Source organism: Ipomoea triloba, chromosome 4 (assembly GCF_003576645.1).
Source record: "Ipomoea triloba cultivar NCNSP0323 chromosome 4, ASM357664v1".
Classification (NCBI taxonomy): Eukaryota; Viridiplantae; Streptophyta; class Magnoliopsida; order Solanales; family Convolvulaceae; genus Ipomoea; species Ipomoea triloba.
Window position 1 is genome coordinate 33858217 of NC_044919.1, and position 24171 is coordinate 33882387.

General features: G+C 35.2%; 5 protein-coding genes across 11 annotated transcripts; 1 reads left to right on the forward strand and 4 right to left on the reverse strand.

The window, feature by feature from the left end:
- Positions 1-2905: 2905 nt before the first annotated feature.
- LOC116015161 (50S ribosomal protein L9, chloroplastic) lies at positions 2906-6540 on the reverse strand. Of its 2 annotated transcripts, XM_031255184.1 has the most exons (7): positions 6247-6540; positions 5989-6116; positions 5072-5117; positions 4857-4954; positions 4723-4770; positions 4155-4341; positions 2906-3104 (listed from the first exon to the last, which is right to left on the reverse strand). In XM_031255184.1, the coding sequence occupies exons 1-6, from the start codon at positions 6403-6405 to the stop codon at positions 4221-4223; spliced, it is 600 nt and encodes a 199-aa protein (XP_031111044.1). In that variant the 5' UTR covers positions 6406-6540; the 3' UTR covers positions 2906-3104; positions 4155-4220. The 2 variants fall into 2 exon arrangements, with proteins under 2 accessions (XP_031111044.1, XP_031111042.1); XM_031255182.1 differs by lacking the exon at positions 2906-3104 and having other exon boundaries at positions 4154-4341; positions 6247-6405.
- Positions 6541-7269: 729 nt separating this feature from the next.
- On the reverse strand, positions 7270-9457 carry LOC116017192. 3 transcript variants are annotated; one of them, XR_004097858.1, is made up of 3 exons: positions 9326-9457; positions 7717-7844; positions 7270-7649 (listed from the first exon to the last, which is right to left on the reverse strand). XR_004097858.1 is itself a non-coding variant. In XM_031257726.1 (3 exons), exons 2-3 carry the CDS (start codon positions 7820-7822, stop codon positions 7514-7516), a joined length of 219 nt encoding a protein of 72 aa, XP_031113586.1. In that variant the 5' UTR covers positions 7823-7844; positions 9326-9457; the 3' UTR covers positions 7270-7513. The 3 variants fall into 3 exon arrangements, 1 of the variants encoding a protein (XP_031113586.1); XR_004097859.1 differs by having other exon boundaries at positions 7270-7676; XM_031257726.1 differs by having other exon boundaries at positions 7740-7844.
- A 1708-nt stretch (positions 9458-11165) lies between these two features.
- LOC116016201 lies at positions 11166-11852 on the forward strand. Its single transcript, XM_031256360.1, has one exon. The coding sequence runs from the start codon at positions 11166-11168 to the stop codon at positions 11850-11852; it is 687 nt and encodes a 228-aa protein (XP_031112220.1).
- A 670-nt stretch (positions 11853-12522) lies between these two features.
- Positions 12523-14059, reverse strand: LOC116016977 (cyclin-dependent kinases regulatory subunit 1). 2 transcript variants are annotated; one of them, XM_031257464.1, is made up of 4 exons: positions 13965-14059; positions 13758-13815; positions 13560-13620; positions 12523-12903 (listed from the first exon to the last, which is right to left on the reverse strand). In XM_031257464.1, exons 2-4 carry the CDS (start codon positions 13808-13810, stop codon positions 12751-12753), a joined length of 267 nt encoding a protein of 88 aa, XP_031113324.1. In that variant the 5' UTR covers positions 13811-13815; positions 13965-14059; the 3' UTR covers positions 12523-12750. The 2 variants fall into 2 exon arrangements, with proteins under 2 accessions (XP_031113324.1, XP_031113325.1); XM_031257465.1 differs by having other exon boundaries at positions 13758-13860; positions 13965-14030.
- A 1680-nt stretch (positions 14060-15739) lies between these two features.
- On the reverse strand, positions 15740-23417 carry LOC116016394. Of its 3 annotated transcripts, none has more exons than XM_031256635.1 (19): positions 23153-23417; positions 21859-23033; positions 21676-21762; positions 21379-21583; positions 21182-21290; positions 20320-20412; positions 20040-20121; positions 19822-19881; positions 19684-19736; positions 18968-19134; positions 18330-18537; positions 17882-17939; positions 17726-17782; positions 17352-17597; positions 16981-17048; positions 16825-16881; positions 16647-16740; positions 16343-16483; positions 15740-16256 (listed from the first exon to the last, which is right to left on the reverse strand). In XM_031256635.1, exons 2-19 carry the CDS (start codon positions 23020-23022, stop codon positions 16176-16178), a joined length of 3030 nt encoding a protein of 1009 aa, XP_031112495.1. In that variant the 5' UTR covers positions 23023-23033; positions 23153-23417; the 3' UTR covers positions 15740-16175. The 3 variants fall into 3 exon arrangements, with proteins under 3 accessions (XP_031112495.1, XP_031112494.1, XP_031112493.1); XM_031256634.1 differs by having other exon boundaries at positions 23123-23417; XM_031256633.1 differs by having other exon boundaries at positions 21859-23416.
- Positions 23418-24171: the final 754 nt, after the last annotated feature.

Below are 24171 nucleotides of genomic sequence, written 5' to 3' on the forward strand. Positions count from 1 at the left end.
CTAACATCTTCTCCCTCAATCTCTTTCTGTTATATCTTAATTCAGTTGATAAATGCAAAAAGATGAAAATGACATGTTTTTATATATATAAAGGTCGTATTAGGTGTGAATGTGCGAACTCTAAAAGTACACTGCGCAAAATTACAGAGTGCACTCGTTCTTGAATTATTACACGTATTTTTACCTGTCATAGGGTGCACCAATTCTTGAGTGCACTTTTACATATCATCATATGCATTTTATAATTTCGTGTGGTGCATGCTCACAGTTTGCATCCTGAACGCATTTTTATTTGATTTAATTCCTCTCTCTCTCTCTCTATATATATATATATATATATATATATATATATATATATATAATGATGTGATATATGTCAATTTACATGCACGATTTGTTAATCATTTTATAAAGGGTTGCTAGTAAGGGGTTGGCTCAATTGATTACCATTAACGCATAACGCTTATCTTGATTAGAAATTTTATTTTTCATTATTTGTTTGGAGCAATTTATTGTACGAAATGTTTAATTTTACTTTGTGTATGAATCATTGATTTTAAAAAAAAATTAAATGTATAAATTTGTTGTAATTAAAGATATTCATCTTTTGTTAGATACATATACATATATTCTAATGTGTTTAGGTTGAGGTGATTATTGGTAAGCAAAACATGTGGGCACGTTTGAGGGGCATAGAAGAATAGATAGATAGAGTTGGGGGATTCATTGAGATTTGCACATGTAGTGGGGGACTACCTTGTCATTTTATTAACATAATGTTCTCTCTTCATAGCTTATTCATTTCTATCCAAATATGAGGAGGACAACAGTCTTGGAATTATGAAAAAGGGAAATTAGAGATAGATAGATACACTCACTCAAAATACTGATTATTATTATATATTGGAATTCAATTAAAATTTTGCTAAATTAGTTTCATTACATGAGATGTGAATATCAATAACATTTTTTAAATATATAAACTATTACGTATCAACACTTTTAAGAGAGTTGTTTTTCAATAAGATCCAATTAAAACTCGATTGAATTGCATAGTCTCATACCATGCATGTGACGTGAATACCAATGTAGTATATATAAAAATAAATTTAGATTTTTATTTGATTATTCCACATATATAAACATTCCAAATTACCATCATGCATAAAATACAGATTATTATGTAGCAATATTCTTGGAAAAAGGGAAAGATTTTGAACGGGTATAACCAAGAATCAATTAGGTTAGTAGAGATGCAAAAAGTAGTGTAGTATTAAAAAAAAAAAAAGTGAGACATATTATTATGTAGTATAACACTCATTAGTTGCTAATTTCTAAATGAGGTTCAAATAAAACTCATTTGAATTAGTGTTATTCCGTGAAATACAAATATAAAATATTATTATTTTATTATTCTATATTAGCATCAATGGATGGAGTAGTCTTGTTAGAGACAAGTATGAGTGCTGTAGTCAGTAAGGCAACTAGTAAAAGATTTTGGGTCATTTGTCATATCAAAGATCCTCTTTCCGCTCAATTATATTATCATAAATAAGCTATATATGAGCTACATACTCCTACCCCAGATGAGGTATATATGTTTGTGCAATTCAGTTCATACTTCATTTGGAGCACACCATAGTCCATATATATGCCGCCTTCATTATATTTCACATCTACTTCCTATTCCTCCAAAACCATAATAACAACAATAATAACTGTATTCTTAAAAAGTTATGCCGTGCTAGGGATGGGAATAGGCCAGCTGGCCAGGCCCGTTCATAAGGGACTATGGCATAGCCTGCTTAGGGACTCGCCTACCTTGTTTAAGGGCATGCTCAGACTTTAGATTTTCATAGTAGATTTAAGCCTAATTCTCTAAAGTCCGACTCGGATCAGCCTATTTTCACCGCTATGCGGTACTTACAAACATATTTGTGTATTATTATTAGTAGTTTTGTATTATTCTCTTTGTAATACAAGATTCGGCATATGTGCAAAACACGGTAATATAATTTTTGTTATGTAAGGTCTAGATGAAGGTGATGTGGCATGAAAGTGTTGTCCTTTCTAAATGGGACTAATCCAATCTGAAAAAATCCCAATTGCCTCACATTTAAGAAGCAAATCGGCGATATGGAGATGGGACTGATGCTATATACACAATTCCTCTACGCGTATATATATGCATAAACAATCCCCTCTATACCTTTCTCTAATTTTAAAAGAAAAATATTTTCTTTTTCACTTTGTTCTGCTGCTTATTTTCTCCTTGCTTTTATTTTTTTTATTATTAAATATGTTGCTTGTAGTCAGTAAACTGCTCAATTATGATTTTTTTTAAAGCGCCAATACAATGTTTAATAAATAAATTTGCAAACTATTTGATCAAGTTCTCCAACCCCTCCAACATTATTTGGGACAAGAGATTGCTAAACAATTAGTTCATTAAATATAAACATTGCCAAAATGCCAAATGGAAGCATCTGATACGTTTGATATGAACATTGCCAAAAACCTTATGGTCAACCGACATAACTGTAGCTTTTCCAATTTGAAAGTCACAGGTTCGAATCCCAGTGGGGTAGTGACTCTTTGTGCATTATTAAGTTGAAAAAGTATGTATGGACATATATTACATTGCAGCACTGAGTCCGTAGTATTAAAAAAAAAAAACATTCCATGCATGATGCATGGTAGTTTAATGTATGACAAGCTTGAAATGGCATGAATGATAAACTATTGTTAGAAACATTTTTTTTTCTTTACATTTAACTCTTCTTTTTCTTAAGAGAGACCAAAAGGGAGAGAAAATAAATAGACATTATCAAAACTGAAATCCATCCAAGAATGCAGTAATTACTTATTTATTGTCCATTTAAATCAGAAATATTAGAAACAAAACTGCAGTAACTTGCACGAGGCCTTTCTACTAGAAATCAATATTTAATTTAACATAAGATTGTAAGAAAGTCATTGATACAATACAAAGCACCAAATGATGCAAATTCATAAAAATCAGTTAATTCTTTTACAATTAAAATTAAAAACACTTACTTTAAGGTAGCTTAACCTCATATTTAGCTATGAAGTCTCCTCCTTCCCTGCATTAAAAATGACCTCAGTGATTAGTACAAGTTTAAAAAAAAAAAACACACACACACAACTACATAGTTCATAGTTGGCATGTGGTCGCTTTTTTGTTTTTGTTTTTGTTTTTTGTTTTTTTTTTTTGAGAAAAAAATCCTTTCATCCACTTAGTAAAAGCAAAAATCATCCAAATTAGAAGTTAGAAAACATTATACTACTTTTTCAATAAGTGCTTTATTACCAGGATTCCATAATCAAATAGGATATTTACATGCCTACAGCCTACTTGTGCTTTTAGTAGGAAGGGTGCAATTTCTTAACTAAGTGCTATTGTGCTCATTTTTTTAATGCTTATTAACTCATAGTATTAAAATTATAGACTATGACACTGTTTTGTAACATAGTTTATGAGTCAATTTTGACTTATTGGACCACTATTAGCTGTTTGACTTGGTTTAAAAAACCACTATAAGTGTTTGATTAATTAGTTTTTTGTCCAAAACGCGAAAATTCAAAAAGCTACTCAAAGTAGATTTTTCGATAAGCTTTTTGAGAAAGTCATTTTGCATGTAATCAGCTATCAGCTAATTTACTTAACGGTCCTGTTTGGTAAATAATCAGCCTATCAGCCAATTTTGGCTTATTTGACCACTATTAGTTGTTTGGCTAATAAGCTTTTTGTAACTCCAAAATGTAAAAATTCAAAAGGCTACTCAAAGCAGCCTTTTCAATTAGCTTTTTGAGAAAAGAAATTATACCAAACAGCTATCAGCTAATAGCTAATTTATCAAACAACTTTCTACAATCAGCTAATATTATCAACAAATCATACCTTCTAACCCAAACAGCCAACAACCATTTACCAAACAGGGCCAACATCTTTCTACAATCAGCTAATGTTATCAACTAGTCAAACTCACTAACGCCCCAATCAGTTAGTAGCTATTTATCAAACACCCCCTATGATCCATAGCTCCGACTTAGTCATAACATTTTATAATCCATAATCATAAGCCTTGCAAGATGGGAACATTGAAGCTTTTCATAATTAAATGACAATTTACCTTGACAAAACAGTGCAAGAAGAAAATTCATAAATTAGTATAAACCGCTCCAGTAAGTCCCTGCCTTCAATTTGCAGACACGATCACTTGAACTCGCGCAGTAACTTCTGGATGAAGCTTCAGTTCAGCAGTATATGCTCCAGTTTCACGAATCTCGGGCAGAGATACTATTCTTTTGTCCACTTCCCTATATGAAAAACATGAATAATACATAAATAATCCTGTCAATAATCCAGTTCCCACAGCATACCATCCACCGTGTAGAACAGCCAATTGCACCATGGGAAACACGGCCTGAACTATAAAATAGATTTTTCAACAATATTGGACTGTTTTTACACTAACTGGATGTCTAGATCACATCACTTGGCGTTGGCAAGACGAACTTTGAAACATGATTTACTACTCACTGTGACTTCATATAGCTTAGGTAGACCTTTAAAGTAAGAGCATTATTCCTTTTAAGTAATAATTTTATGAGGACGTGAATTTCAAGATTTGGGGATTAGTCACACAATCAGACATCATATTGAAAAGTTTATTGGGGATATATGAAGGGAAACTGTACCTCTGTAGCTGTGCCTTGATTATGTCAACAAGATCCTGGGCAGTGACACTGAAAATGGCCACAAGTGAATAACAATGCAAACAAAGATAAACTCGATGCTCAGTACACTTTTATTACTGAACATTCTAACTCACCTTCCAAATATTTGTTTTCCTTTCCCGCCCTTGCGTTTTACCTTGAAGCCTCCAACAGTTTCAAAAATTAGAGCAAGTTGTTGTGCTTCTTCTTTCACCTGAATGCAAAATTAAATAGTAGATCTCAGTATCTATCACTATTAACATTTTATAGATTTATATGTAAATAAAAGAAAAACAATTGGAAATATGTTATCTACAAGTTGGTATCATACCCGTTTTTTCTCAGCCTCGATTCTCTCTTCTTCAATCTTCATTTCTCTGAAATGAAATATATGTATTCCTAAAATTTTATGATCCATGATGAAGTTGTTCACTACTTATTATCCAAATAAAACCCATAGCACCAACTCTTCTTGATAATGGACTCACATTGTTTTTTTTTTTTAAGTTAAATTCTAAATAGGTGTATTTTCAGATGGAAGAAACACCGTAGAAACCTTCTAGCATGCTGCAAGGCAATAAGCACATTGTCTGAAGAGGAATGACTATCACAAGCTTCATGGATATATATATATATATATATATATATATATATATAAGTATAACATGGAAGCCTGTCCATGCACACAGCACATTGCCCATGCTCTCTACATATTACTTGTATAGTCGTATTTTCTGATTGAAAAATGTTTGAATAGAGAAGCAAAATACTAAATTTAACCAAAAAAGATCATTTTTGTGACGGAGTACATAAAAAGGATTATAACAGCTAGATTCTCATCAGTATCTTCACAGAACCTCAACGTCAAAGCTTACATAATAAGATATATAGCCTAATGTCCACTCACATCCACTTAAACCAGCACCAGAGAAGTATAAAGAATCACACTTTTATGCAAAGTGCAATCTTTAAACAGAACCTTTTTTTTTTTTTTTGAGAAAAACAGAAACAATACTACAATAGTAGAGAATTAAAATGCAATTTTGTTCCGAATGAAATATCAGTTCTCAGTCTAATATTCACATACTTCAAGAAAAATGGTGCAAATCAAAAAGTGAATAAATATCAGAAGATTGATTATTTGAACTTTATTCCAATGGACTGATGGACACATAACTTACCAGCTTAAGCTTCGCATAATTCATGAAAAAAAAAAAAAACAATTAACTAAACTTCCCAAAACCTTACTTGAGAAGCTGAGGGGTGACAATTTGAGCCATGCCCATTGGCAGCAGGTAATTCCTGTAGTACCCTGCTCTCACATTCATAAGTTGCCCTTTCTTCCCCAACTCTTGCACATCCTCTTTCAGTATTATCTGTGCCCACCAAACAAAGAAAAATTACAGAGAAACCCCATGGACTTTGGATATGAAGAAATTTAAAAATTAAAACGAAATTATTGAAAACCAGAGAAGCGAATTTTATATACTGACATTTTCTGCTTACCTTTCTTATTTTCTTGGTTTTCTTTTGGCACACAATAGTGAAATTTGAGGTCCTCTCTAACAGTTTTGCAGTTCCAAGTGGTGCATTCTTGCTTAGCTTGTAATTTCCAAGCAACGAAGATGAGCTCCATGATAGAGCTGCTGCCGAGTACGCCGCCATTTTTGTTATACTAACTCTGAGACGTTTCAGTGCCTTCGAACGCAGCGTTTCTCTCTTATGCCACTGTGTTGTCTGATCTTATCTGTTGCAGAACCGCGATGAGAATGCTGAAGCCTGAGGCTGAAACAAGGGGACAAGGGGGATTAGGAAATGGGTTTATCGGGCCGATATATATACTATTGGGCCTATTAAATTTTACCATTTCGATCAAAAAACAAAAACAAAAAAAAAACAAAAACAAACAAACAAACAAACAAACAAAAAAGAATTACTATTCCTCGTAATTAAAAGTCCTCGCCACATATTACATATTACGTATTACTCTCACCAAAAAAAAAAAAAAACTACGGATTACATAGTAGTTCAGCCATGTTGGACGAGATAAATCACAAATTGTCCAAGCATCATCTCAATTTAATTTAATTCATTACTAGTCAGATCTATCTCTACACTTTTAAATTAACTTAGTGAGCTCAAGAGTCCAAACACCTTCCTAGTCAGATCCACCTCTACACTTTTATTAACTTAGAAAACCTAAACTCTAACTTGAAGAGGCTTAACTCTAAGATGTTATTGGTGGGAGTCAAACACTCAACTCCCCCACTCTACCACTAAAGTGGTGACTTAACCTACCCCTTGAGCTAGCCCCATGGGCGTAGTTCAATCCTATTCTCATTCACATTTACCAATGTTTTTTTAATTAAGTGAATCAGAGATGTTTGATAAATAACGAATTATCTAATTTTGAAAAATTCAATGTTTTTAATTCAGTAAATGAGATGTTTGATAAATAACGAATTATCTAGTTTTGACAAATCTAACTAATTTTAACTATTTAACTTCATCAAATTATACACGTAAGTGTTTAATAAATAGCTATTTAGCTTAAACTAATTGAAACTTAAAAAAACTGCTTAGAGCATGCTTTGGTATAGTTTATTACATTTTCTTTTTCCTCTCTTCTCGCAAAGAGACAACAAATTGCTTCTCCATTGCGGTGTTAGAAGCAATAGAATTCTGGATGCTCTCATTGAGTGAAAGTATAGGTGAAAGAATTCGCATGCCATACAAAACAATCTAAATTAAGAAAATATACATAAAGGAGAAATTATTTCTTAGGGTAAGTGTGTTGATCAGGTCCAATATCACGCGAACCAGTATTGATATAAGGTCCACGAAAAGTTGCCTGAGGTGGTAGCGCTTTTGATGAATCAATCACGGGCATTGCTCTTGATGATCGGGACCTGGATCAGAGATAATGTACATGAAGTCTACAGCAAGCAATAAGAAATATTACTTTGCTATACTTACAAGAGCTGAAAAGGTTTACTCACGCCATGTAAAACGGGAATGCTAAGCCAGCAGCGACAAAGGCAACTAAGCCAGTAGCAACAATGGCATTGCGACTACGAGGCATTATGTAAGCCAAAGCAGGCTATCTGAATAGCAGACAGAAAAGAAGGGGAGTTAAGTGATGAATACACAAAAGAACCTGAGATGAGCCATCCAAATGAACAAAGCAGGAAAGTAAGTTCTATTTTCAGTTAATTTCAGCTATTTTTCCATATAATCCCTAGGAAAAAAGCAGTACCCTCCAACCAAGGAGATCCTCACAGAGTGGTCTTTCATGATCCCCATGCTTATCCTTAACAGATCAATCAGATGAAGGCACACCAGGAGAAAAGCACAGAACGTATAGAGGTATTCACTAACTCAGATGTTGCCGAATACTCCATCTTATAAGAACTTGATAGTAGAGGCAACAAATCTTCTCAAACATATCATTATGTTAAGTACACTCGCTAGTCCTTGTTGCATGGGATACTTACAACAATCTATGGGGGTTTCCCTCTTGGGTTTAGATCTGTTAAATTTACATGGCAAAGCTAATTGGAATGCAATTTCAGATTAGCTGCATTGCAGTCTTCTTCGAAATGATTTTGAGGGTTAAAGACACTTCAGAAAGAAGACTTGGCTGAGGATCATGGCCTTATGGGGTTCAGAATGCACAAGCAGGATATAAATTTGAGCTTTGAACATGGCATAATATGGGAGGCAAGTTAGAATTTGAGCAAGAGTAGAGAGGTTTAAACACAGACTAAGTTTCACTTATGTGCATGACATGTTTGAAATTTTGGAGTACCATCAATGGTGTAACTCAAAAAGGCACAATAAGTTGTCAACAGTACATCACATGCATTCACGGATAAAGAAATTCAAACAGCAGTTTCAGGGTCAGCCTTCAACAGCTCATAGTCTGCAAAACATTTCTTGGTATTCAACACCGTTATTCCCATAGCATTTTAACTGCTGATTGTGTGTGTGTGTGTGTGTGTGTGCAAGGAATTACACACATTACTCTTCACATGAGATGAAAACAAAAATAAAAAATCTTCCAAAACACTAATTTTACATTGAGCTTAACTAAACCAAGTAACCGAACCCCCTTAGATCACACACAAACATTTGCAACAAGAAACAAACACATTGAAAGACAATTCATGAAGCTCAACGATTTTTCAGGACAATGAAATGGATTCTGAAGTCAATCATAATTCATAAAGACATTATCAAAACCAATCATTAACATCTACAGATAGCTATGACTTATGAGCACCTGAGTTAACATTTCAAGCTTTCCAAATAGGACTCACTACCACTTAGTTTAACTTCTATCATCAAATTATCAGCGCCAACAAACACGCATAAGAGTAATTTTAATTCAGAATGGGGTAACACATACCAGTCTAGCATGAACACATAGCTATATTTTACCAACTACAAAAAACATTAGCAGTCAAAATCTTCACGCACCAACACACCATATTCAATGTGTGTAAAAAAGTTCTCAGAAGATGCCAATTCGAAAAGATCACCAATAATGGAAGATAAAATAAAAAGATAAACATTGAAGAAATACCTAATAATCGACGTCTAAGATAGTATTCCACCGAAGTCCGATCACCGACGAGTAGCTCTCAACTCATAGTGTTCGTTTGTCGATTTGGGGAAAATGTAAATCCGCCGGAAGCTTGACCCGATTAGAGCTAATTTTGGGCCAACAGCATCAATATGTACCCAATTTTAACTATGTACCTCCACATCTTTGAGCCTACGAAAAGGCCCAATTTTTTATCCGAGTCAACACACAAGTTTTTTATAAACAATTTCATTTTTCACCCAACTAATAAGACAAATTATATCGTGGACCCGGTCCAACTAATATTGTGAGTTATGATCTAAAATGATGTCATTTTTATTTTTTGAAGAAAAGACGATATATTAATTGTCTGCGGTATAATGTGAAGTGGCGAGTAAGGTTGAATTGTCATCATTTGGGGACTAGGTGTTATTATACGTTGATGCAATAATAACTAAGCATTGTGAACATCCAAATAGATTAAACTACCTAACTCAAGTCCGAAATTGAACTACTCACACATATTTAGCATAAATAAAGTAAAAGCACAAATAAAAGAGTATAAACACAACATAAGAGAAATAGAATGAAAGATAAACTTGACTTTTGAAGAGTATATGAAGAATTTAGAATTTGGTGCTAAAATCCTTGATTACAACCTTCAAAAGTGCAAGAAATGTGAAATCTAGTACTAATCTAAGCTAGGGTAACGATAGGAATGGAAGGGAAATAAGCTAAGACTACCTAGGGTTTGAACTCCCCCAAGACATCACAAAAACGCTTAAATAATATTCAGATATGGACAAAACAGAAAGAGAGAGAGAGAGAGAGAAAACAAAAACGCAACGTGACAAGGGCATGGCCGTGCCACTGGATGTGCCAAAATGTAGTGCACACTGCCTCGATTGGCATGGCCAAGAGATACAATAAGGCATAAAACATGCTATTGTTTTGCAAAAGTAAATTCAACATTAGAAAATTTCCTAGCTATTTCTTTAATGTGCTTTGATGATAAGACGTGATGTACATAAACACTAAATTTTAATATAGAAAATTTAAAAAATATAATAACCAACAAAAAAAAAATCAAGCCGTTGAAAAACGACTTAATTTTTTAAAGAAAAAATTATATATAAAACAGAGGGCGGAAAACAGTTATCCTCCACCCTCTACACGTCAAAATGACGTGTGGCCAGCATGTACTATCTGATTGCACATGTTGGTCACGTGATAGGGCGGAGGACAGCTATCCTCCACCCTCTTATTGCACGTGTTGGTCACGTGATAAGGCGAAGGACAGCTATCATCCACCCTTTACACGTCAAAATGACGTGTGACCAGCATGCACTATCTGATTGCACATGCTGGTCGCGTGATAGAGCGGAGGACAGCTATCCTCCACTCTCTACACGTCAAAATGACGTGTAACCAGCATGCGTTATCTTATCGCACGTGTTGCTCACGTGATACGCACGGCTTTCTAGGAAGAAAGCATTCTTCCCTTTTTTCCCTTCCCTCCTTTCTTTACCTTCCTCTTCTTTCTCCTTGCATTGAAGTTGCTCTAATCTCATTTAAAATTGACCAAATAAAACAAAATTATTTGAAAAAAAAAAAAGAAAAATTGACAAATCAACACTTGACATTGACTTAACTGAATTATATCAAATAATGAATAAATACCACCATCTTTAAAATTAATGGGCAGCCAATTTAAATCTTAAAAAATAAAAATAGCAACAAATGACATTTCTTAAAAAGTAGTAAACAAACCGACCCTTAAGAAGTCCCGAAGCACTACTCCCAAATTCCCATCCTCGCCAGTTGCGTTGCCTGCCCAGCCATGTCAACGTCCAAACGCCGCTCCGCATCCAAGCGCAAGACATCCGCCGGCGCCACTTCCGACCCGAAATCGGCGGCGGCGGCGAATTCCCAGCTATCCAACAAGGTGTTCAGCAAAGAAGACGAAATCAACCTCCTGAAAGCGCTGCTGGAATCCACCACCGACCCCACCGTCTCCCTCCCGCTGGGCCACCACGTCTCCGAGACTCAGATCGCGGCGAAGATTAAGCGGATGAAAGAGCGGTACCACAAGCTAGCCAAGTCCAAGTCCCGAATCAAGACCGCTCACGACGAAGAAGTTTACCAAATTGCTCGCCTGATCTGGGGGAAACAGGCCAAGAAACCCGCCCCACTCATGGTCAAAATTTCCGAAACCGCCGCCGAGGAACCCTCGCCGGAAATTGAAAAACTTCCCGACGGCGAAGATTTGGGGGAAAATGCGGAAAAGGAGAACGGAGACGCGACTGGAGAGGTGGATTTGGGGGATTTTCCATATCTGGTGGAGCAAATGGCCGTGAATTTCACGGGAAATGATATGTACTTGATGGGGTTAAGGCAATTGGGTTCTAGAAAGCTCGAGGGCATGAATGAGCAGTGGAAGGGGTTAATGGAGGAAGAGGCTGAGTTCATAGCTAAGAAGGCTCAGTTTTATCAAGAGTTGAAGGCTGCATTGGCTTTCAAGAATTGACATTTCCGATGAACAGAGAGAATTGGGAGGAGGCTCAGGTAGTTTGCTGTATTGTCTGTGTGGGATAAACTGTAATGCAAATGTAGAATAGAGTTTCAACAGTGATCTAATTGCGCACCATTTCAGAAAGAAATTCCTTTGTAAGCTTTTTATCTGTCTTTAGTTCTCCTTCTATACTACCCCCATTGAAGTTTTTAACACCCTAATAGCATGACTCAGAGGAATGGTTGCTTATAAAAATCAAGCATTTGTAGTTGATATGATCAAGAGAGAGCAAAATTACTTCATGAATTAGGAACAGACACAATATTGCTGCTAAAGGCATATCAACAAACCATTCATCATTATGATCTAAGAAATGAATCAAGCCATGAAATTTAGACAGTTCATCAAGTTGTGGCTTATGGCATTTTTCAATCTGCATTGAATCTACCAGAGTATTAGACATTTACCCTCATATCTTACTTAAAATCATTCCACTGCCATCAAATCCCCTAATAATTTAGGGAAGTAAGGTTTTCAGCAACTAGAACAAATATCAAACCACCATTGCAACCATCCATAAAAAACAATTCCAACACAAAAAAAAAGTAGCTGCCAAGTGCCAACGACAAATTAAAAAAGAAACTTATCAGAAAACAAAGAACAAAGCAAAGTGGAGAGAAGTACATTATAAAATAGAAAAGATGAGACTTTCATATAAATATCAACCAACAGTGATATATCATTTATGCACTCTGGACAACTTAACACCATAACCATTATAGCAGGAAGATTCTCAACAGCACAATAACATAGAATCTTTAATATAAAATCATGTTTCATTTCTAGAGGAAATGAAAGATGATGGTGACAATCTGCAGAGAGAATCATTGGCTGATATACAAGATTCAAATTTTCACTTGGCAATCAGGTTTAACTGAGCCTGGTTCTCTTGCTGCTGCTGATAATTCAGTGGTCTCCTGAAAAGCATGATGTGTGGCTCTGGTCGATGAATAGCATAGTGGACCCATCCACGGCTCTGCTGAACTCCAATGGCCCTCCACTCATTCTATTAAATAAATGTAGACAAAATCAAAACAATAGCAAATATAAATGAAACTTGAACCTAGAATCCAAGCAATATATATGACTACACAGTTCCAAAATTACTCATTAGACAAAATCATCTAATTTGTGTAGTTACATTTTTAAATTTTCATTCTCTTAATGTCGAACACTAGTGGTACAAACTAATCACAACAATGGCAGAAAGATGGAGAGCCATGCTCTCATATACATCATTAACAAAATTGACCCAATTATTGGAGTAGCATGTCAATAATAAAACTACTACAATGAAAATTTTCTACTCCCTCCATCTCATTTTATCTGTCTAGGTTGTTTAACAAGGCTTTACTCCCTCCATCTCATTAAGATTAGTAGTAGTTTATAAAAGTTATATATTTTAGAACTACATTAAAGTACTATTAAATACAAAAAAAAAAATCAAATTTAAAATCATTAAAAAAACTAAAAATAAGCAAAGAAGAAATAATTACTTTAATCATTGAACAATAAATAGGACATGTAAAATATGATAGATAGAGTACTTTGATAAAGGCGGTTCATCATCAATCTCTCCAAAACATTATGCCAATATTCAAACTGAAATTAAAACATGAGAAGCAAAATCTTCAAAATCAAAATCCAAAAATAGAAACTTACTTCAGAAAGAAGCCGATTCTTGGGGAGGAGTTTCGCCACTTCAGGTGGGAGAACAACATGCCTGAATAGAACCGCCGAAATCGACAAACATCAGAGGACAAGTATATTTCGGTGCTTCACAACATTTAAAAAAAAAAAACAAATACGGAGTAAATAAATATTAAAAGAATTGAAGTGCTGGGAAGAACGATGAAGTACCTATACTCGAAAGTGTCATCGAAGTACTTCTCCGAATACTGAATCTGACCCATTTCAACTGCGATAACCCGAAAGGAGACAAAGACAAAGCACTTGCTTAGTTCTTCAAATTATAAGAAAAAAAATTAGAAATTAAAAATGAAACCCTAATTCGAATTTTCTGCAAAGACAATAGATTACTCAATATCTAGAGAGAGAGAGAGATACCGAGCAAGAGAGAAAATGGGGAAAAATGAATGAATAGGCTTGGAGGGGACGGGGCGCAATGATAGGTTTTGAGAAATTAACCAAATCGGCTGTTTAAAAAATTTTAAGAGACAAAAAATAATTTTTTTATAAAATGAAATGACAGAAATGGTGCTTGGCTTCATATTCAAATTTTGAATTCTTTCCCGCTTTGGGTTGATTTCACTATAAACGGTAAAAATGATGATTTCCAATATGGGGTAAGGAAGGAATTTAAATTCTGTAAATGATTAAATATTTTATATTCTCTTGTTTTTCGTTACCATCTTATTACTTTCATAATCTATATATTTTTAAGAAGACGGTGAAATAAATCTTCAAATTATATACAAAATAATAATTAGGATTCTATTTTGATAAAACATCTCAATTTATTAAATTGATAAAATTAATAAGCTAATTAGTTGATTACCAACCTTAATTTATCAAACTTATACAATTAAGTCAATTATCAACATGTAACCAGTTAAAAGGTGCTCACATGATATCTTTATTCAAATAAATAAATTTAAAAAAAATAAAAATAAAAATAGGACAAGTAGAGAAGTCATGATTTTAAAAAGAAAATAAAAATTGTTAACTTTATTTATTTTAAGAGCATCCCAACCAATGGTTATTGGTGGGGATAAAGTCAGTGCAATGCCCACATAGCATGGGAGAGAAATAAAAAATGAGAAGAGAGATAATGGGTGGGTTGCTTCAGTAAATGAGAGGATATTGCAGGTCTCATGGGTCCCACTAACACAAAGGAGGAGGTGCTCACGCTTGCGTGAGCACCACTTACTGCGCCCAGCGGGCGCGTGCACTGCACGGGGCGTCAGGCGCGCCTGACAAGTCAGTTTTCTATTTTTTTATTTTTTTTTCAAAATTTGATTTGTTTTATTTATTTTTTCCTCCGACCCCATTTTCTCTTTCTTAATCACACTTACAAAAACTCCTCAATAATCATGAATAAACCCCACTGATATGGATGCTCTAATAAAGATGTCATCTCAATACCAACTAGGACTCTATGACTCTATGTCACATTTTATTCCTTTATACTTGGAGTTTACGTGCTAATCGGCTCAATTGCATCACTTTGGCAAACTAATCATCTTAATTTCATCAAATTGATGAGTCATGTGCCAGATGCACACACATCATTTAATTTTAATAAAATATGTGGCAAAAAATTTAGTTTGAATAGCGTTTTCCTTTCCATGTTTTTATTACTCCCCACCCCTTTGGACAAAATAAACTTGTGAAAAATATATTAAAAATTATTTTAAATTGATTTTCTTTAAGTATGTGTAATTAATAGTGTGGTGCTGAAATAAGAGAATGTTAAAAAAAGACTACAAACAATTAAAAGAATATCAATGCATATAAATACTTGCCCCATGCCAAGATTATAAGAGTTTCACGCTTGTAACCAACTATGATCACATAGACATCAATCAAACTACACCTTCAGGTAAAATGCGACTATATACTTTACTGTAAATCAAAGAATAAGACAAAAAAGGAAACATAAGCACTTCGAATTTCATGGATCGATATGGGGAAGAATATACGATAAGAGCGTTTGCCAGATACTAAAGGAGCACTTTCTGAGGACGACGATAGATGCCTACTTTGTTGTAGCATTAAAGTCAAAAGACGTGAGCTTTCCTAGATGCTTTCCCTTAAAAACTTTTTTGTGTGTGTGTGAAATTCAGTTAAAATTTAACGCCCAAATAAAGAATAGACCAAAATAAAGGTGTAAATATCTCCAGAGAAACTGAAGCATAGCCAGCGCCATTGCAAATGAATCACTTAACAAGTACAAAATGAACCTAATTCTGAAAGTACTAAACGGTATATTTGAGATCAAAGGTTATCTAACTATCAGGGAGCCGAATCAATAACATTCTACCAAAATGCCCACGAAAACTAAGACATGCCTCCAAATCAGTTTGCACCAAATAGCCTACAGATTTACACCCATTGCTTCATACTTCTCTCTTCTGTGAATAAATCTATCTTTCAAAAAACAGACCGATCTGTTGTCATCAGCGATGATGCTATTCTATCACCTTATATACAACAGCCAAATTAATCCCAGCTATACATTTTCATTCCGCAAAATTGACATTTACACCCTGCACGAAGAAAAACTTCATCCCTGCCTCCTACTTAAAAATGAGAATTTCATGATTCGGAGACTTGCTTTTGCAGCATCGCCGTTCCCTGAAAAATCATCAGTTGATAATTGTCTTTGTAGTGCTTCAGCTGAAAGGCATAACACAAAACACAACACAATTAACGTTATTAGACTGATTGGGTGAGATGAGAAAGTGCACAAAAACACAAGGTACCTCTTCTGGAGTAATATGTTGAAAGCCAAATTTTTTTGTCCAAATAGATTCAGCTTCCTCTGCTGCAGGAAGCACCAGGTATTTCACACCCAAAGATTTCAGAAGATTCTCGATGGAATAAAACAATGACTGAAAGTACCCCTGCACCAGAAATCGTCATTTAAATATCTGCAACTTAATGTTACAAGCAAGGTTTTCTTATCTGCAACTTTAACTCAAATGAATTGTCTTCTTTTACTACATAGGTCTACTGTAAATTAAGGACATGACTGGAAATACGTGCCAGACAGACAGTTAATCTTACCTTTCCCTGGCAATCAAGACTTGTTGCAACCAAAGGGAGTTCAGCTACTTCCTTGCCGAATATCCGTATTACTCCAGCAGATACAACCAAAGAGCTACATATAATAAAAATTAGAATTAAGTACCTATGGAATATCTTCAGAAGTAACTCCGATAGTAAAATAAATATGGCTCCTTACTTGACCATTAGTATTGCACAAAGCATCCCACCAAAGTCTTGATCCTTGAAATTCCTTCTGATAATCAGATAGTATAATATTAATTGATATTACACATAGTCTATTAACATAGAAAACCAGTCAAGAAAGATCAGTAATCCAGACATTATTACTTACCCATAGACCATGGTGGGTATCAAATCAAGGCGGCTAGTACTGGAATCAGCAATGGGGTCAAAAGAGTCCTAAGCATAATTAGTTGTAAACAGATATTAGTTTGAAATGAACCATTGCCCAAGGGACTAGTCTAACAGCATAAACATTGTAATTTCAAACTACTGAAAATTTACACTTCCAGTGAAGTCAAAACTACCCTAGTACTATGTCACTTTTTATCACTACTCGATTGAACCATACCCCCAGCATAACAAAAAGACAGTTTGAATAGATCAAGGATGGGATGGGAAAAAATTCCAATTTAAAACCAAAACAATAAAATGTATAGAAAGAAGATTGAAAAATGGAAGACAAGGACTAAGATTGCATACATGGAAAATGGAGACAGCACCAGAAAGCCACACTCTGGTTTCCTCCGTAGAATTTTTTCCACTCAGGAGCCTCCATTTTACATCATTAATAGAATTGTCCTCCAGATTTTTAGCCTTAATTTTCTCCTTTATGATTCCCATTAGTGAGTCCGGAAGGCTCTGTTCTCCATCTGATACAAGTTTCTGCAGAGCATAATGAATGCTATTGCACTCTTTGCAGCAAAACCATTTATCTTTTGGCAGTTCCTGTGGAAAACACTATTATTAAATTGCATGCAGATATGCCAAAAAGATGTTAAAAATGAAAAAGAATCACACATTAATGAAGGTGAGGAAGCAAAGAGAAATATTATTATTTAAAACACGAGTTTAACCTTAAGATCATCCATATTGTGCTCTTTAAGACACTTGACATGATATTCCTTTTCGCACTACAAAAAGAATGAGAAACTGTCACACCTCTACTAACTGACAAGACCCAAAGGACTTGGAAACCCAGATGTAATAAGTAAAATAATAACCACAAATACCTGGTCACAGATAATAACTGTGTGGGGACCAAATCCAGATGTACTAAAATCATGACTCCTGCAAGCATTTTTGTTTAAAAAAAAGTGTAAGTTGAGCATTGAGAGAATGACAGTGTGCTAGAGGAATACAAAGCTCCATAAGAAAATAGAGAAAATTTCCTTTTTTTCTAGAAAAGCAGAGTGAACAGAATTTGGCAAGAACGTATGTGTATTGAAAGTACTTAACAGAATTTGGCAAAGCACTTAAGTACCCAACAATAAAGACTGGAAAGCATATTGGGACCATTGGGTTATGGATTATACTTCTCCAAATATCAGTTGTTCAAATGAACACATGGATTATACTTCATGGTAAGGACTACCAGTAATTATAATATTAGGAACTAACCACTCCACTACTCAAAAAATAAAAACAACTCATTCTATCAAGAAAGCATTGAAGGCAAACCTGCAAAGCACACAAACACCAACTTCAGCATGTAAAGTATCAACAATCCGAATGGAACGCTTGGTTATTTGCTCTAGTGCATCAATTCCAGCAACCCTCCCAGCAGCAATGGCATTGGCACTACGGTCAAACTTTTCTTTGAGAAACATATTCTCGCAATATTTACAATACCATGTCCCCCTAGGAATGTTTGGCAGGGAAACACACTCTGAGAGGGTAAAAAAGAGACATCTTAGCAGTGTATGAATGACTTCAGCTTGTATGCCAAATTACTAATCAATTAAACAAGTATTTAACTTGATTAATAGAATCATATAGTTTCACTTTATTACTTCACTAAAATTAAGTATAACAATTAGTTAGGATCTGAATAGTACTCTAATACTTAAAAAAAAAAAAAAAAAAAAAAAACACACACACACAAAGTATACACCGAATAATTATTTAAATTTATAAAAATCATGTATATAATCATAAATTCAAAGAAATAGTGCGTAACCAATAGTCCAATCGATCTTATTTTTCCAAAGCAGTAGGTCAATCAATTATAAACATCAAATATTAACGATCTAAAGTGAAACATAACAAATGTAGTGAGTAAAACATTTTTCATCTATTTATAATGAGATAAGACCGACCTGTGTGGAAAGCTCTTGGGCAATTATCGCAGCACAAAAGATCACCACCATCAGCACATATGGAGCATAGATCATCATTTTCATCAGATGAGGATCTACGTTCCATTGAAAGCTTGATAGACAACTCATGTAGCGACACCCCATTGGAGGTATAGATGTGAGAGTAACTGACAAGAAAAACAGAACCAAGTTTAAGTGATAATGTTAAATAGCATGTATTGTACAAAGATATTTTCCATGGTGCGCAATCAATAATATTTGCTACTTTGCATTTCTCCAACCCAAAGAGGATAACTGCCTTAAGATTGAAAACTCCCAATGTGTGAAGCTTCCCCCAATACCAACCCCTCCAAAAAAAAAAAAAAAAAAAAAAAAAAAAAGATAACATGTTCTCACAAATATTTCAAGCCAACTATAATAAGCAAACACCAGAAAGGCAGAAGCCATGGAACCCAAATAAACCAAATAGCCAATGATGGCTTTGTTGAGTTGGCAAGGCCCCCCAACACGAGGTCAGGGGGTCAATCCCCACCAAAAGCAATCCCAGTTGGGGAATCTTAGTCCATACAAAAGGTATTTGATTTTGTTGGTTTAGGGGTGTTGAAATACGTTGTTAATTGTGTTAGGGTGATAGTGTTCGTTAATTATTATGTATTCCTCTATTAAATGGATGTAATATATTTTATGTTCATTGTATTGAGCAAACAATAACTTACGGCTTGCGGCGTGATGCACATCCAGCATGAGCCTCAAATTGTGAAGGGCTCACCTGCACAAGGAGGTTTTGGGTTACAAATTAGAAAGAAATAATATAAAATTTTAAAAATAAGAAAAGGTAATGGTAAGTATAGTACCTCACTCTGACAACAATAACAAAATATTGCACCACCTTTCTTATAACCTTCAAGCAGTTTCTGTGCACAGATAACTTACGATCAGAAAGGCAAAAGGTTTGCTCAAAAAACCAAGTGTTATTATATCCAGACAATTAAAGCCAAGAAGTCCCCAAAACTAGAGGATAATTAGTATTCCCCCAAAAAAGTATAAACTACTTGATAATTGTTGCATTAACCTTTCCTCGAACATAATAAGCTAATGCAGTTCCATCTGGTAGCACATCTCCCTCAAATACCAGTTTATGCATTCGAAGGTCTCTGTACAAGAACAAGGGAAATGCAAAAAACCAAATGAGTTGGTCCACAGTGATAAAATGTGAAGGAATGGATGTCATGCTGAAGTAGATGAACATTTTATTTAGGCATTCATCAAAACCATAGAAATAAGCAAAATAACTATATCTTCTAACAGAATGATGATTAAAACTTAATGAAGGGTAATTAGGGAACACTCACTTCCTGGTTAATCTTCCATGAACCTTACTAGGGGGGCAAGTCCCAGAAGACATCCGTTCTGTGGACTTCAAAACAGAATTTGATGAAGGTGACCTACAGGAAAGGAGCGGAGTTCATATAATTAGAAGGTTCTCAAAAGAGACTAAGAGAGAGAACACAATCAACACATCATGTCAAACCTGCAGACTACATATCCTAAGCTCAACTGAGCTTTACTCCCAATATAGTTTGGTGTGCAACCTGATTTCTTTTCCCCATTCAGTTCCAATAAATACTAGTTCCAATGTGAGTCTTACAGCAAGTACACTTTTTATCAATAATCTCAATCAAAGTAAAATTTGATCTAACTATGTCCTATTTATGCTACCATATTACCACTGATTACAAAAAGAACTTAAAATTTGAACAACCAAATTATCATCTCTCAATGTGTCCTCAACGTGAAGAGAACTATATGATTTTTAGGAAAACCAAAGACCATTGACAGAAAGAAAGAAATGCTTTAAAAACTAAATGACTTAAAACTATCTCAAAAAGCATCCAAAAGAAAGTAATCTCTAGTTCCTTACCACTGTAGACCCCTTAAATCAGGCAACCCTAACTTATACAAATCATCTGCCCAATAATAATTCAAAAGAAATATGAACTCCAACTGACCATCTCTGCTAATATTAACACACACAAATGCAACCCCAAAGTAGTAGATAACATAAAGTCCTACAAAAATTTGCAACTAAAATTCAACGACATTGCCAATTTCATCCAAATAAAAGTGTATTAAAAAGCACTTAAGTTTTCTCCTTAAAGAAGGTACCATTAAAAGGGGGCTTAGTTAAGAATGCAATTGACAGAAGACAGATACCTGCAGTTAGCATCACCAACTTGTGAAGGAGTAGTTTGAGACTTTTTTGAAGTCATGCATGAATCACACAGAAGCCTTGGTCTACCAAAAGAAGCCTCAGGCAGAGAGGCTTGAAAACAGTAAAGTATCAAACTGTCAGAGATTACCATGGAAAACAGATAAGATAGAATATAATATTATATTTTTTTTTAAAGTACCTTTGCAATTAAGACAAACAGTAGACTTTCTGGCATCTCCAGCACCAGTAGCATTTCTAATTGCAGCTTCGAGTGCATCAGCAGGAGCATCTTTGCATGCAACTAGTACATCTCGAAGTGTTTTTCCATTTTGCAAATAGATATACTCTGGTGGACGTTTATTTGAACTACCCGCATGCATTTCAAATTGATTTGGAGTCACAACCTAGATTGAACAAAATATTCAGTTAGGATACAACCATGTACAGCTCTAGCATCTATGTAATACAGACTGAAAGGTAAAGGCATAAAGCTTACCTTAGTTCCACCACAGTTCTGACAGAAGCACAATATTCCAGAACCCTGAATGACTCCTTGAAGCCCTTTCTCAGGCCTTCCTCTAGCCTAAAGTGTAATTAGAGAATGAAAAACAGTTAAACTTATAAATTCAACTTAAATTCATTCCAAGAAAAAATTCGAACCAAGGGCAGTAAACTTCACCTTGGTAACCCTTACATAACGCACAGGTAAACCCTCAAGCAAACCAGTAGCAAGAAGCCCTTTCAACTTTGTTGGAATCTTTACCAGAGCAACCTTCTTTGACATTTTCATTTCAAGCTTCGATGTTGTACCAATGGCACTTGCTTCATCACTTTCCATTGCATCTTCTGCCTTTGTATCTTCAGGGGGTGATGCAGACATCGCCTGCTGTTTTGGTTTCAAACATGAGCGGGTAAACCGCCTTAATGGCTTCTCAGAGGAGGTACTCACCTTAGAGTTCTCCACACTCTCAGGAACAATTGCTAATGCACTGCCATATGCACAGTCCGCCTTAATGGCTTCACTCTTTGTCTTGCAATCCCCTAACATGGGCAATTCTTCCATGGCCGGTTCCATTAAGCTATCAAGCTGTTCCTCATTGTCAGTCTTATCAACATCCATCATTTTCTCAGTAACATCTCCATTCAACTCCCTTTCTTTCTCAACTCCACCACCACAGTTAACTAAACTATCACTCTGTTTATCATTGTCAGACTTATCAACCTCCTTTGGTTTCTCTGCAACATCTCCATTTATTAAAAGTTCTTTCTGAATTAAACCATTGTTCTCTTCCCCATTACCAGAGTTATCAACATCCACTGGTTTAGCAGCAACATCTCCATTTATCAGCCTTTCTTTCTGGGATCCACCTAGACTGTTCAACTCCTCTCTTTCCATAACACAAGCTGTCTCTTGTTCTCCAATTCCTGAGTCCACAGCAGTGCCATTCTTCTCATCTTCACTAGCACCATCAACGACATCACTCTTGGGCTCCTCCCATTCACTTGTTAAAGGGAGCTTCTCAACCTTTTCGCCCTCATCTTTACTCCTTAACTCCTCAGTCTTATCTAATTTCTCATTAGAGTGACTCAAACTCTGATCAGCAGTCACCACATTCGCTTCCTTCTTCCGCCTTTTCACAGTAGAGCTCTTAGTCCTACTACCATTTTGGGGACTAATCGAAGCTCTACCGTTTAAAGCCCCATTCTGAGACCGAGTAACCCTCTTCTGACCAATAGAGATCCCGCATTCGGCTTGAGCCTTCATCATCATTGCGAACTCGCGCTTCATCCCAGTCCGAATCGACGAAATCACGACCTCCCCTGCCTCCGTCCGGTTTGCCATTGCAGAAGCCTCTAGAATTTCAAAGTAAACCAAATTAATCTGGAAACTTCTGCAACAGATAGATTGGGAACCTTGAAAAGCAAACAGAACAAATACACACCACACGAGCACCGCAATATCAAAACCCAACCTCTATAGATCAAATCAAACAAAAAATAGCCTTTTATATCCCGAAAAATTGCCAATCTTCTGTCTCGGTGTTCCAAATCAAATCCAAGCACCACCGAAACAAAATTATATGTACAAAACCATATTTCCCCTTCAAATAAACTTAATGGTCGACGGTAATAGAGAGAGAGAGAGAGAGAGAGATAGAGAGAGAAAATTAGGGTTTTCCGCGGAACGAAACGATGGAGAAGAGTAGGAAATAGGAATACAGGTGGGAAACGGAAGCCCCGCGAAATTCCGAAAGAGACCCCGGGGTCAATTTTAGGACGAAGGCAAAAATATATTGCTATTCAGTCCCTTTACTCTATAAATTCTTATTTTGGCTTCCACCCAACATACAATCATACATCACCAAATAGGCAAATATTGATAAGAGATTCACAAGCACAATATATCACCCAACAATCCCAACATGCTTATAAATCAATTATATATAAAATTAGGGTTGCGATTAAAGACTACTTCCACCCTAATAACACAATATATCACCACAGATAACAATATATATCAAAGACAGTTCAATAAATTTCATAAATCAAATTATATAAATTAGGGTTTACAAATTATTTGATTTCTCACAAAAATATCCATGGAGAACAATGGCTTCTAAGCAATAAACACCACGGCTTCCACCAATGCAAGTCTCAACGGCCACCGGAGAGGCGGAGAATCAAAGACGAGTCAGGCGACTATTTGCCTTAGACTCATAAGACACAAAACAAAGAATCAAAGGCTACAAAATCGGAGAATCGGAGAAGAAGAGAGAACCCAGACTCTAAGAGAATCGGAGAAGAAGAGAGAACTCAGACTCTAAGAGAATCGGAGAGAAGTCGCGATTCGCAAAGAGAGCACTCAGAACAGATGAGAGATGAGAGAAAGAACTGAGAAGAAAACCCTAGGTCTTCCTTCAACATAAATAAATAAATAAATATATATATATATATATATATATATATATATATATATATATATATATATATA